At 39.4% G+C, this 14,920-nt stretch overlaps 1 protein-coding gene across 1 annotated transcript in view; it reads left to right on the forward strand.

Annotated features, from left to right (window-relative positions):
• tsnare1 (T-SNARE Domain Containing 1) overlaps window positions 1-14,920 on the forward strand; it is a 197,753-nt gene that overhangs the window by 125,436 nt on the left and 57,397 nt on the right. The window contains exon 9 of the mRNA XM_036590208.1: window positions 5,166-5,238. Within this exon, the coding sequence (XP_036446101.1) occupies window positions 5,166-5,238 (73 nt within the window). The remainder of the gene's footprint in view (window positions 1-5,165; window positions 5,239-14,920) is intronic.

Genomic DNA, 14,920 nt, shown 5'->3' on the forward strand with positions numbered 1-14,920 from the left:
CAAAAAGTGTTTTTGTGTTCTAATATCAGCTGCAGCATTAGCAAATTAATGGAATAATACATTAGATGGGGGGGCAACATGCCTATCATGTACCCAACCACCCCCCAAACCCCCCCCTCAAAAAAGTTGCTACATATTTAGCCTTAAAGCGTTTGTAATCCAGTAGTAAATTAGCTCCCATTTACAGCTTGTGTGATAATATAATACTTTACAGCAGAAAATGATCTGCTCTGCTGAAGCACAGTAAACTGTGCTGTTGGCCATCTGAATTGATGATCACTTCGCTTTCCAGTTAATGAGAAATGGAGAAGAGAGAGAGAGCAATATGACAATGACAATGCATTCATCTATCTGGGGTGACCGTTCTAGCTATCGTGTCTACGTTTGATTTACATGATGACATGGGAGTTAAAACTTAGTGTGTGTGGATATTATCCTCAGTCTTACGTTCAGACCATTTATTCTATAATATATATATATACATATATAATATACATCTCTTACACACACTGTGTATATATATAAATATTATTATGGCACTTTTCAGTGCACAATTTCTATTTATTTGCTGACTTTATCATATTAATAGAAACATAAAATATAAAGTGTGCCATAATTTGAGGGTCCTGTTGAACAGTTGCACATATTCTGTGTTCAGTGTTTAAATATGCAGAGTGTACAATAACGTGGTTATAGTGTATTCACTGCTCAGGGCGAGTCACTCATTTTTCAAGCCACTTTATTATTCCATCCAAGCGCATGAACATCCTGTGTTGCTGTTTATCTTGTTGTTCAGACCACCCTTCATTTAAATAAGTTCCAGGCTTTTATTACAGCTTCCATTCTTTTCAGGAGACTCGCTTTCAGTTTTACAAAGAAACCTGCAGGGAGATTTTTCACATCTATAAGTGTTCAGATCCAAGTACCACATTCAAAGATGTTAAGGGTCTGGGGTGGTCAGTCTGTAGTTCTGACCACCAGCAGATTTGTTGTTGGATTTGCAAATTTTCTTCTATCGGCTTCTTAACAGTTACACATCCTTTCAGACTCGTAGTGTTGAGTCGTCTTCTCACAGTGGAAGGATGGACAGAAACACCTGTGGACTGTTTCAGATCTGAACCAAGAGTGGAGCTTGAGTTTCTCCTCTCTCTCAAAGATGAAAGCATTAAGTGCTTTTTATCTGATGTTGAAAGTTTGGTGGTCTGCCAGGTCTTGCATGGTTGTTAAGAGTCACATTTTACTCATTATACTGACAGTAGTTTATTGTAATGTATATATTAGATTACAGTTGCATCCAGTTCTAAAATCTGATTACCCTGACCTACATATGAAAATACTCAACACACATCATACATGACTTCACACATCTGTTAAATTCTGTGTTAATGTGCCCTGTTATTAAAGTCTATTCAGGGAATAATCCTTACAGTGATTTTACAATGGTTAAGGGGTTTGTGGTGCTCCTTCTTGTCCATTTGCTTTAATGAAACACAAATTATTTCATGTTTTTTTTTCCATTAGACTCGATTGGAAAAAAAGAACACAATTTCTTGTAAAAACAAACTCTTACACGAAGGATCTGTTTTGTCAAAATTGCTTTATGTTTATAATTAACAGACATCTTAAGCATGACGCACTTTATACCACAGAAGCGGAGAGTTGTATTTTTATTAAGAAATGAAGAACTGTTTGTCATAACAGTGGATATGTGTAGTTGTTATATAGATGACATGTTTAATGGAGCTGGCCTAGCAATTACTTACACATCATAATAACACAAAAGAGAAAGACAAGAGTTTGAGTGGAGTGTGTTGGGTGGGGAGTATTGGAAGAGTTTCATTCCACCATGCTCTTTATCCATTTGTATGAGTTTTTGAAAAGAATAACAGCTCATGTAGAATGAAATACACACTTTTATTTCTCTAATAAAGGTGGTATTAATCATAATATAGCGCTGATAATTCTTGTATGTGTAAATTTCCCAGTAACATATGTGATGGAAACACGTTCTGCCTTTTGAAAGACCTTCATTTGCCTTTGGAAGAAGTTGGCTTTTTATTTAGGGGCCTTTCCTGTGTGTAGTTTATGAGGAAGGTTTACTCTGGCTGACATTATACAACTGATTCAGACAGATAAGCTCCTACATGCACCTGCACCTCTTTGTCCTTTTGTACTGGACATTATGCTTTTTCTGTTGGCATAAAATGACCATCATCCTCTTTTGTCAGCTGTATGTCCTGTTATTCAGAGAGATGCACTGGCAGTGGAGGTGTCAATCATTCCTTGTTTGGGAACTTGTTTTTGTCGTTAGTTTTTTTTTTGCGTGCCTCATTGACCTGAACATTTAATTTTGTGGATGTGGAACTACTGCTGGTTCTGCACACCGTGTGTGTGTGCTGTGATGTTCGTGGTTGTCAGATGAAGCAGATGTCTGGCTCTCACACTGACATTTTGCGTCTAATAAAACAAAGAGAGACCCTCTGTGCCCTATCAGACCCGCCTTCTCTTTCCCCTCTCTCTCTCTCACTGTCTCTCTCTCCTGCTCTCTCTCTCTTTCTCTCTCTGTGCACCCACAGACACAATACCAGCAGAGGGTGAGTGACAGAAAGCACAGAGTACAGAGTTAGCTGTAAATAGAGCTCCCATCTGATATGATTGTTGCGGCGGCTTGATGTTATTTTACCAGGATTGGAGACATAAAGGACGTTGTCATCCACTAAGTCTTACACCTTTGGTCCCTTTGTTGTCTTTGTGTTTGTTCTGAACTGAGCAAGTAAATTCGCTGTTAGGGTGACAAGCCTGCTTTATCCTCTTCTATCACAAAGCTACTAGGCCTGGAGTTCCTTCGTTGTGAAGGCCAGCAACCTCTCAGCAAAGTCCCTGTATTAGGAAAAGTGGCTTTTTCTTCCTTTTTCTTCTTCTTCCTTTTGACGCATGTCCCATGCATTGGCCTCAGGACATTACTGGGGGGTTGCTAAGCGCCATGAACTGACGATAACTCTATGAATGATGCAGGGCAGAACACATCAGCCCCCAGGGCAGGCCCGGCTTTCCCCAGGCATCAGGGCACGGAGCGCCAGAGCACTCTAACAATCAATATGTCTGTACGCCTCTCTCTCTCTCGCTCTCTCCCTCAACCTCATGAATATCCTCCCTGCTAACTGAACGAAACAATTCTTTACCCTCCGTCTTTGCGACAAACTGAATTCGAATTGCGCTGGCAGGTAAAATAAATATGTTGTCGAGCCATTCCTGCGAGTTTGGACCCGGACTGCCCGAAGACAAATGCAAAAAGTCTTTAGCAGTCTGGGGTTTGCCAGGGGCCATTTTGGCTCCAGCCAGATGGCATTTGCCAACAGCTAGGAGGACTGCCAGTTTCCCAAACAATCACAGCCACCTGTGATGAATGGCTCAGTGGCCACTGCTCCACCAGCCCAGCTGCAGTCACACGGCCTGTGCATGGAGGCAAGAGGAAGCTGGGAGGGGAAGATAGACACAGGGTTTACTCACCTCCATGTTGCTTTGGGCCTGGGCTCCAAAAAATAGATGTTTAGCTTAAAAATGTGAGATATTTGTGGTTTGCTTCTCATGCTTCAGTTTGGCTAGACGTAGTAGCATCATATGTGTAAAATATCATATGGGAACTAAAAGGGGAAAGTTTGTGAACAAATTTTAAGTTGACTTGACAAAGCTGTTACTATGAAATCCCAGCTGTTTGCTAAAGTGTTGCTATGTTATCTCATGTGGTTCATATGATGTTACTAGGCTTTGGAATCCCAGGTGCTGAGTTTTTGCTAGTCTGTTGCTATGGTATACCAGGTAGTTGCTAAGGTGTTGCTAGGCTGTAGATATGTCTATCCCAGGTAGTTGCTAAGGTGTTGCCAGGCTGTTACTATGGTATCTCAGGTGGTTGCTTAGATGTTACAGGGCTGTTGCTGTGGTATCCCAGGTGGTCGCTACAGTATTGCTTGGTCATTGCTATGTTATCCCAGGTAGTTGCTAAGGTGATGCTAGGCTCTTGTTGTGGTGTCTCAGGTGGTTGTTAAGATGTTATAGGGTTGTTGCTGGGATATCCCAGGTGGTCGCTACAGTGTTGCTTGATCATTGCTATATTATCCTAGGTGGTTGCTTAGGTGTTGCTAGGCAGTAGGTATGCTATCCCAGGTTGGTTGCTGAGGTGTTTTTAAGCTGTTGCTGTGGTGTTTCAGGTCGTTGCTAAGATGTTACAGGGCTGTTGCTATGATATCCCAGGTGGTTGCTGAGGTTTTGCTAGTCTATTGCTATGTTATCCCTGGTGGTTGCTAAGGTGTTGCTAGGATGTAGGTATGCTATCCCAGGTAGTTTCTAAAGGGGCTGCTAGGCTGTTGGTATTGTATCTCAGGTGGGTGCTAAAGTGTTACAGGGCTCTTTCTATGGTATCCCAGGTGGTTGCTATGGTGTTGCTTGGTCACTGGTACAATATCCCAGGTGGTTGCTAAGGTGTTGCTAGGCCATAAGTATGCTATCCCAGGTGGTTGCTAAGGTGTTGCCAGGCTGTTGCTATGGTATCTCAGGTGGTTGCTAAGATGTTGCAGGGCTGTTGCTGTGGTATCCCAGGTGGTTGCTACAGTGTTGCTTGGTCATTGCTATGTTATCCCAAGTGGTTGCTAACTATGGTAAAACATTGTCTCAGGCATCAGACAGTATATTTGTATACATTTCATGTAATAGCTTTCTGTGGGGTAGCTTTTAGAGGCATTAAGCTCTACAGACGTCTGTTTATCACCACCGCTGTGAATAGTTCTGACTCTGAATGTCTTTGTTTACATCTTAATAATCGAATTATGCAGAATTTTTTTTCTGCAATTCTCCTTTAAAGCACACTAGTAAACATTTGATGTGATGTCAGCCTGTGTTACTATTTTAATCAAAATGATTTTTGTTTCATACTTTGATTCATAACACCCACAAAACTCATCTAGAATATCTGAGATTGGTCAAAACGCTATCATTTGATATAGAGCTTATTTCAGCCTTTTGTGATACGAGTACTAATGAGTACTGAATGCGATATTGATTAGTACATGATATATTGTGCAGCCTTTAGCATGTAGCAATGCAAAGAGCTCTTTTTGTGTTTAGCGGTTCACAGATTTAACCTACAGTCTTGTGTTGTTTTTTTGCAGAGAGATATGCTGGATGTGAACCAGATTATGAAGGACTTGGCCAGCATGGTGCACGAGCAAGGAGACACCATAGGTGAGATGTTTGTCTCTTGCACGTATGTGTATGTGTGTGTGTTCGTGTTCGTGTGTCCGTGTGTGAACAGAGGGGGGCACTGACTCAAACCAGTTTGTCTTTTATTGATAACCACTCCTCCGTCCAGCCTCCACTGCCCGACCCCCTGCTGCACTGGACTAGAGGGGGAAAGAAAACACTGACTCTCGATAATGCCTCAATTGACTCAACACATGACATATAGAGAGTGCTAAAGTGTTATCTCTGATGAGAACTTCACAGAAAGGGAACACTTGGGGTCCTCTGAATAAGGAGTGACAGCACTTATTTATAAAGGACGTCGAAGCTTGGATGAGAGGATGTGTTTGTGAGTGAGAGAGAGAGAGAGAGAGAGAGAGAGGCCGAGAGAGATGGAGGATTCTTTGTAGCATCTTCCTTTGGGCAGGTCCTGGAGTAGGATAAGTGAGGTGTGCATAATGTGCTGATAACACTTTGTAGAAAGAGGGATAAGCATTTATAACACATGAAGATTTTATAAACTCTGTGGATGTGAATGATTACTACACCTTTTATAGGGCACATATCATGGAAAACTGAATTTTTGCGTTTGATGTAATATATAGACTTTGTTAATGTTTCCATACAGCTGTATGCAAAGTTTGAACATCCCAGTCAGATTGTAAGTGAAAATAAGTTAACACATCCTCTACAGGGAACTTAAATATGACTTTTTTCTGCTAATTTTAATGCACACTTTTATTTATTTGCTGAGTTTAACATGTTGGGAAAAGGTAAAACATACATAATAAAAATAAGTATATTTCCAAAATAAAAAATAAAGGATGTGACTTTCACTTATGCTTACGAGTGAAATTAAGCTGCAAAAATAGCCCGTTTTGAATTCATGGTTTTTGTGAAGTTACAAAACCCATCACATCTAGATGTGTCTGCCTATTCAGCCTACAGCAGTTTAGCCCCACCCGTTCACTTTAAAGTTAAGCTTCAGCCTAGACCTGTTTTTGAATAAGACACAAAATAGGGCAGCCAATCAGAGCAGAGCTCCTTTACATCAGCCTTAAAGGCACAGTAACCTAAACAGCTTTTTAATTGGAAAATGTTGATATAAAATTAATTATTTGTTTGCTGTATTAAAGCACATAGCATATGTGTACCACAGAGCATGTCAGCTGAGGAAAACAACTTGGAAAAAAACCCCAAAGCAATGAAGACCTGAATTTCTGCATGTTGTTTTAAGGACAGATTAGATGAAGATAAACCTCTACCAGCATCATCAAGATGTGCATGGAAGTGCTTAGTTACCTGTGATGCTAAATTTACCTCCAAAGCCAGAGAACCTTCAATAAGAGCACATAGTTTACTTAACGTGTTTCTTGGTGGCATAGTTAAGCCAGCAGTGGACTACAAAGGAAAAACATATTTCAAAGTAAAAAGACAGCAACATTTTTTTGAGGTGGTACTGTGCGCGCAGGCCAGTAGACAGAACTCAAAAATCACAGTGTTGTTTGTTCTTCTTTCTACAAGCCCCCTAGTGGGGATTCTACCACTGTGTGAAATGTTGTGACTCTGTGTTGAGCTTCTAGTGAGCAATGAGGGGTGAAAAGGGAGAAGTGAGAATTTAAAAGAGAATCCCTTCTACAAGAAGTCTATAGCCCAACTGCAGCTTTTTTGATATCAGAAAAGTCGTGTAGAACTGCCACATTAAAAAAAAGTAGTGTTTAAACACAATATTGAGTTGCGCGCTCAGCTGTGAAGGTCCAAACCTAGTTTGCTTTTAGTTTTTTAAATCATAAACATTTCCATGAAAATATCCCATCAACATCATCGAAGGAAAAAAATAGTGAATACTGAGACACTGAGTAAATACTGAAAACTGAAAATTTAAGCCATATTATGGCTACTGTGAAAAGGGATTAGATATACTGCTAGTTTATATTACAAGGTTAGAAATAAAATAATATAAAAAATTGTATAATGTGTATTATACTATAAGGGATAATTATTAATTTCAATGATTACTATCTTAATAATTGTAAATGTTAAATTTTTCCATTTTGCTGTACTGGTTTGGTTACTTGCTCCGCATAACATAAACTGGAGATATATTTGCTGTTTAAGTCAGTTGACGAGAAATCACTATGTTCAGTAATTATTCCATGTACCTACTGCATTAAAATGGATTTTGAGATCGAGGTAAGGGGGGCATGTGGGAGGTTGGTTTGTGGAAAGGTTTATTTGTTTATATAGAACAAAGTGTATTTGCCTTATTAAAACTTGTTAGTTTATGATACCCAGTATATCCGAAACAGCTGGATGGAGTTAAAATACAGATAAAAGATATGACATTAAGCGGGGCTGTACATAACATTTTTGAACATATGGTGGGCTATAGCGATGATGCTGAAGTATTTTAGCATAAATTTGTGTTAGCACTGAAAAAAGACAACATTAAAACTCCATTAAATGCTTCTGTTAATATACACACCGATCAGGCATAACATTATGACCATCCGTATTTCTATGCTCATTGTCCGTTGTATCATCTCCGCTTACTATATAGGTGCACTTTGTAGTTCTACAATTACAGACTGTAGTCCATCTGTTTCTCTGCATACTTTGTTAGCCCCCTGTTCTTTAGTGGTCAGGACCCCCATGGACCCTCACAGAGCAGGTACTATTTGGGTAGTGGATCATTCTCAGCACTGCAGTAACACTGACGTGGTGGTGGTGTGTTAGTGTGTGTTGCGCTAGTCTGAGTGGATCAGACACAGCAGTGCTGCTGGAGTTTTTAAACACCTCAGTGTCACTGCTGGACTGAGAATAGTCCACCAACCAAAAATATCCAGCCAACAGCGTCCTGTGACCACTGAGGAAGGACTAGAGGATGACCAACACAAACTGTGCAGCAGCAGATGAGCTATCGTCTCTGACTTTACATCTACAAGGTGGACTGACAAGGTAGGAGTGTCTAATAGAGTGGACAGTGAGTGGACACAGTGTTTAAAAGCAGCACTGCTGTGTCTGATCCACTCGTACCAGCACAACACACACTAACACACCACCACCACATCAGTGTGAAATGTATAGATAACTCATTTTCTCCTGAATAATTCTGATCCCCTTAAGGGGCACTCTTAGCACTTAACTAACTATTTCCTCTTCTTCTTCTTCTTTGAGTGTTATTTAAAAATAAGTGATTTTTTCTTTAGTCAATTTTTAAGCAACTGGCTACAGATAGAATGTAGGCTACAAATAGTAAAGGCAGTAGGAACAGCAGAGGGCGCTTCAGCTCTCGATTCCAAAGGTGTCTTTAAGAGGCCTTATTTTTCAGCAGACAAACTACAAAATCCCAAATGGTTGTTGGCTTCAAATATGACATTACAGCTGAGCAGATGAGCAGTTGTAAATGTTCTTTACTGCACACTCCATATAGTTACAATAGCTGATGTATAACTGGCTGTGAATATCTGACTTCAACTTCCATGACCACTTTGGAATATTTGAATGAAGATATACACTTGTGCACACATGAAGGTCTGTCGCTAGCATGTAAGTATTCACACGGGATTCGTTTCTCTTAGCATGTGCTTAGCATGTATTGTCGTATTGCACAGCCCAGCATTAAGGGATATCACATAAAGACATTAATCCAAAGGGGATGGAAAGTGGGAGTGGCAGTTTTTCAAGGCGGATAAGTTTCATCTGTATTATCTAGGGGATGGCAAACCCTTATATCCAAGTGTCAGTATCATTGTATGAATCATCAGCAAGATTTCTGTCAAAAACAACACCAAATTGTTTGGTCGGAGCAAATCCGCCTAAGTGTGTCCAGCCCTTTAGAGACACGCAGCAATGCTGTTCCTGTTGGAAAATGAATCCATTTGTATTCTAATTGGTACCCACCCGTCATAGTGTCCTTTCGTCTCACAGTTTTAATTAATCCTCTGTGTCCCATATTTCCCTTTGAGTAGATGAATAGAGGAAGTATTCCTATAGGAGAATTTAAGGATATGCTCTTATATGCAGATGCCCTTTACATACCTTTCAGGCCCATTTAACACATGTTCATACAGCAGAGACTTTACGCAGGCACAGAAATAGGGGAGGCCGAGGGAAAGGCCGCGATGTCCGAGTGAAATAAGATAATATAACTACTTTGTAGCCAGACTTCTTCCCAGCTCAGGCACTTAGGTTTTATAGAGCCAAATGCCATCAGACAAATGATGAATATCACAAGAAGTGATTAATATAACTGGCCTTAACTTGCATAGGACTACAAGGCAGTGGTACAATAAACTGGACTATAAAGTGCCTCTGGCCTTTTCAAACAAGGTCGCTAATGTGCAGTTGGAGGGCATTCTGCTTTGTGCTCTTCCACATGTGTAGACTCTGTCTGCGTAGTACGTTTAAATCTCTATTCTTGGTGTCTCTCCATCTGCCCCCCCCCTTTCCCCCATTCTCTCTCTTCTCTCAGTAAGACAACTTGTCATAGACCATGTGCTGTCAGTGGAACATATATAGAGTTTAGTCAAGACAGTGGAGATCCATTGCCCACGCTTCCTCTGTTTTTTTGTCTTCTTCTTTAACACATGCTGGGGAACGTCTGGCAGACGTGAATGAGAAAAGAGAAATTTACGGAAGGGATAATTTAACAAAGACAGAACTGCGTCCGCTGGTCTTCCCTTTCACTCCCACTCGCTTTTTCTTCTCCATAAACGCCAGGCGTTTTCCCCCTTTGAATTTCTCCTCAAAAGCCAGACATGGAGATTAAAGTGAAAGATGTTGTTGTTCATGCTTTAGTCTGCTTACATTGATCAGTTTTGATGACTGACATGCTGGTATTAACATTCTTCAGATTCTTAATGAAGAGGGGGTCACTGAGTGGGTCCAAGTGTGTGTGTGTGTTTGTCAGGAAAAACATGGAAACTAAAGGCATCAGAAGTCTGGTGCATAATTAGTTCAAGCAATAAATCAGCCCAAACTGTATTTATTTCCTCATATGAGGAGAGCAAGATAAGACGATATTTCATGATTCTTTAGCTCTTTAGAATTTCTTAACCATGGTTCAAAGTTATTTAACACTTTATTTGAGCAGTGTTAAAGAACCCATATCCTACATTTCCTTGTGTCCACTTACAATGTTTGTGTGGGTTTAGACGGATATGTGTAAATAATCTGTGCCCACTCTGTATAACTTTAGCATGCATAGGGGGAGTTAAAGTACTGTAGGTTTAATATGCAGATTTTTGAAAATGTGTTGATATTTGTAACCTTACAAAAACAATTCAAAATGTTTTTGGCTATTTTCCATATATGGACTGGAGAGTGAATGTTAATTTTTACAGTGTGTACATACTACCACTTCGAAGCAGATCCAGGCATTTTCTAATGGATTGGGTATTGGCTATATTACGCCCAATCCACCTTTTTTGTGTGTGTTTACACTGCTGTTGTAGAGGTAATACAAACATTATCCACAACCTGCAGCAGTGAGGCACATTTTCATAATTGAAGAGATCGCATTGGAACTGTTTTACAGTGGAAAACAAAATCTCCGAAATCTGCAGCACAGTATTACCTGTATTTGAACTTGACATGTTTATTCTAAAGAATAGCACACTCTTTTAAATCTCTCATTGCTAAGAGAGCAAGTGTCAAGAGAAAAGAGGAACGGACCCAGCACCAAGCCTTGTGGGACACCAGCGGAGAGTCTGCATGGAGCAAATTTCGATCTCTCCATGTTGCTTGATACAAGCACCCCTCCAGGTATAACTCGACCACTTCCATACAGAGGCAGTGATTCGAGTGGTTGGCGAGGACAGGCAGGAGGACCTTGTGTCAAAGCCTGCTGAGAGGTCAGACTGGTTGAGATTCCAGAGCTGGGACTGAGTGAGAAAGAGAGACAACTGATTACAGACAACATGCTTGAGAATTTCCGAAAGGAAAGAAAGGACTGATGTCAGTCAGTAGCTGCTGATATCAGAGTGGGCTCAGAAACCTTAATCAGTAACCAAAACCTATATAGAAACATTTGAGTATCATAATATTAAGTGTAAAAGATATGCATTCAGTGGGACATGTGTTATGCAAAATTGAGAGCTTATAGATGTTACAAATTTTAGAGAACATCCGTATTTCAAATTCCTTTTACCTCACTTTGCATTTTTCTACTGTTGCAGCTCCAATATCTGTGATGGATGGAATCAAGCCCCACTGATCAGTAACAGAAGTTAGATCTTAGGAGTAGGAGTTTCAGGACAAAGTGATGGGCATAAGTGTTTGAAATGATGAAATATTGAAGAATGCCTGAGGTTGTGTGTATTCAGGATGGGTAATCTTGATATACGAGCAGAGCCAAAATCAAATTTTAATGCATTGTGAACACATGCATAAGGGTTTTATACACACACATATATGTATATATATATATATATATATATATATATATATACATATATATATACACACACACACACACACACACACACACACACATGTCACTGATCTATCAGAGAGTGTGATTAGAAGTGCCCTAATGAAGCACAACTCTAGGGCCAAGTTATAGCTGATTGGCTAAATCTAATGGTGTTGTGAAAGTTCCTGTCATGATCTGCCAGATTACCTCCAGAGGTAGTTAGAAACATGTTGCAGATTTGTAAGTACTTTAACATCTGCAACTCATTTCTATTTGAGAATGTCCTGCAGACAGTACAGATGACACTACCCAAAAAGATACATGTTCTTCATGATATCTGGTGCAAAACGTTGCTTGTAAAGGGTGTGCGCCAATTATCTTGACAACTGGGAAGCCGATGATATTCACTAACCGTTCTTTGCTGTAGTGGCAAGCTCAGTTTGTTTTCTGATAGCTGCTGCCTGTGTTCTCTTCCATTTTTTTATTTTATGCCAGAGGCCTGTGGCACATTGCCGTAATATCCAGGTTAAACCATTATTGCTTAATATAGACCTGTAGGCTGTGTATACAGCTTCATTACTACATGTACCTATCATTCCATCATATCACACGATATCCTTGTTGTGTGTAATGGAGATCTGTAAAGCATTTTAATACCAGGTGGAAATGTGTGGGAGGTGTTTGAATAACATCATTGGTGATCCAATACAGAAAATATTACCTATATAAGTGTAAATAAACCTCTAGGTTGGAATTCTGCTTCTGTACATTAAAATCTGCTTCTGCACATTAAAATAACTGTCAGAGACGCTTGAATTAACTTGATGCAAAGAGGTACCCATATATGTATATATTCATATGATGTTTCAAGACCTGATGATGATATATATAAAACCTCGTATCTCCACCAAAATGATAACTTACAGGAGAAGCAAAAAACATACTTTGCTATTAATGAACCAGAATTTTGGGCCATTTCTTTTAGTCCATTCATCATGAAACTTACACACAGTGTAAAGGGCAATAGGCAATATCAAATTATGTCAAAAACTGATATATATATATGTGTATAAACATGCTATATATAAATAACTGAACTGCTCTATTATTATGTTCTTTTATATTTCTTTCATTGCTTAGTTTCACTTTCGCTTTAGTGTTTAGTACATAATTACTGTAAGAAATTTATTGTTATTATCATTATTGTTGTTGTCGTTGTTATGTAAATGCTTTGTGATACAAATGATTTTTAAAAAAGGTAAAGCCAAGAAAGACTCCCACCCCCTGCCCCTAAATCCACCGGATAAACACTGCTGCTTACATGCAGAAGTTGGTAGTAAGAATGAAAGAAGAATCTAGAACAGAATCTTAATGGTGAGATCCGAATAGGATATGTGGCGAGGCAGTGTGACAACACCTGAAGTAGCACTGAGTCATTCCAGAGGCATGGCCTGCATTCATCTGATGTACATCAGTGTGGAGAATGAGTCTCAGAAATCAGTCATGGTAAGAACGCTTGCTGTGAGACGTCTGAGATCAAGAGAAAAGTTCAATATAAAGATTACGATTTTGAGTATGTTGGCAAGTATGAAGGTGATGAAGGAAGCACTTATCTATTCACTTTCTGTGTACCTTTGGTGCATCCATATTCTTCTCCCAAGCCTGGGTGATGACTAAATCTGATGACTAAAGTAACCTTGCTAGATGAACAACAGAGCAGAAAAAAGAAAATCATGGGGAGTGGCTGGTGTTCAGTACATGTTCTTTGATTGAAATCAAGGCCAACACCCATTACTACATATAATTTACTGGGAAGGTAGTCTTTGGTCTATTGGTTAGCATGTTTGATCTCTAACACCAAAGTTTGCTTCACTAAAGTAGAAACTACTCTTTATTTATTTTATTTCCAGTCAGAACAGTGACCAAGTACAAGAAATACATTTTTCAGTGTCAGGAGCAAGATTTTCTCTAAATCTATAAATAATTTTTGAACTTGAGTGTTTTAGTTACAGTTTATTTTGATGGTCCCCTACAGATGACCTACAGATACTTAAATTATTAAATAACTTTCTGGTTATCAACAACATTATGTTTCGGGGCAGGGGTCGGCAACCCAAATGTTAAGAAGAGTCATTTTGTCCTTTCAACAAAAATACAACCACAACCATGTTCATTTTACCATCTTAGCTATAAATATATCTCAGTATGCGCTTATGACCTGGTATAGGCTGAAAGCTATAATATAAACGAAAATGCAGACTTACTGCTTTAAGCTTTAGCTCAGCTGTAGCTGCTTTTCTCGCATCTCTGGCAGGAAACCTTTCTGCAAATGTAGAGTAGGTTCTTGTAAATGTCTCTTCACGTTCGACTTTTTACGAGGCTGAACGCAGCTTCTCATTCACCAGCTTCTTGTTCGAATTTTCCTGTTCTAGCTTAAGTGTTCCCTGGGGCACCAGAATGTAACTGCTGCACCATTTAAGGTGGAATAGCGAGAGGTTGGCGAATAAGAAACACTTCAGCTTCATGACTTTTTAGTGTTTAACAGTTTCTCAATGCAGATTAAACGTATCAGGAAACCATCCGAGTGCTTATAAGTGCAAATAAGTCCATTTGTCTCTGAATTATCGATGGTCGTCTTAAATCTTTCTCTTTGCCTTTTCTTTATCTACTAGCTAGGTGAAATTATTGTCTGCATTGCTATGTGACCAGCAGTCTGCGCGCCAACCTTCAGGGTTAAAGGGTGAATTAGCAGTTATACATTACCTCCAACATTTAAGACCATTTATTGTTAAAACTGTGTTAGAACGATCAGCAGAGCTTTATTTTCCTGCAAAGGAGTAGGTTAGAGTTAGGTTTAGGAGTAAGTGTAGGATTAGTGTTGAAATTAGGGTTACGTTTAGGAGTAGATGTAGGATTAGCGTTGAAATTAGGGTTAGGTTTAGGAGTAAGTGTAGGATTTGTGTTGAAGTTAGGTATAGGTTTAGGAGTAGATGTAGGATTAGCGTTGAAATTAGGGTTAGGTTTAGGAGTAAGTGTAGTATTTGTGTTGAAATTAGGGTTAAGTTAGGAGTAGATGTAGGATTAGTGTTGAAGATTGGGTTAAGTTAGGAGTAGATATAGGATTAGTGTTGAAATTAGGATTAGGTTTAGGAGTAAGTGTAGGATTTGTGTTGAAGTTAGGTATAGGTTTAGGAGTAGATGTAGGATTAGCGTTGAAATTAGGGTTAGGTTTAGGAGTAAGTGTAGGATTAGTGTTGAAGTTAGGTATAG

This window comes from Colossoma macropomum, unplaced genomic scaffold (assembly GCF_904425465.1).
Source record: "Colossoma macropomum unplaced genomic scaffold, Colossoma_macropomum, whole genome shotgun sequence".
Classification (NCBI taxonomy): domain Eukaryota; kingdom Metazoa; phylum Chordata; class Actinopteri; order Characiformes; family Serrasalmidae; genus Colossoma; species Colossoma macropomum.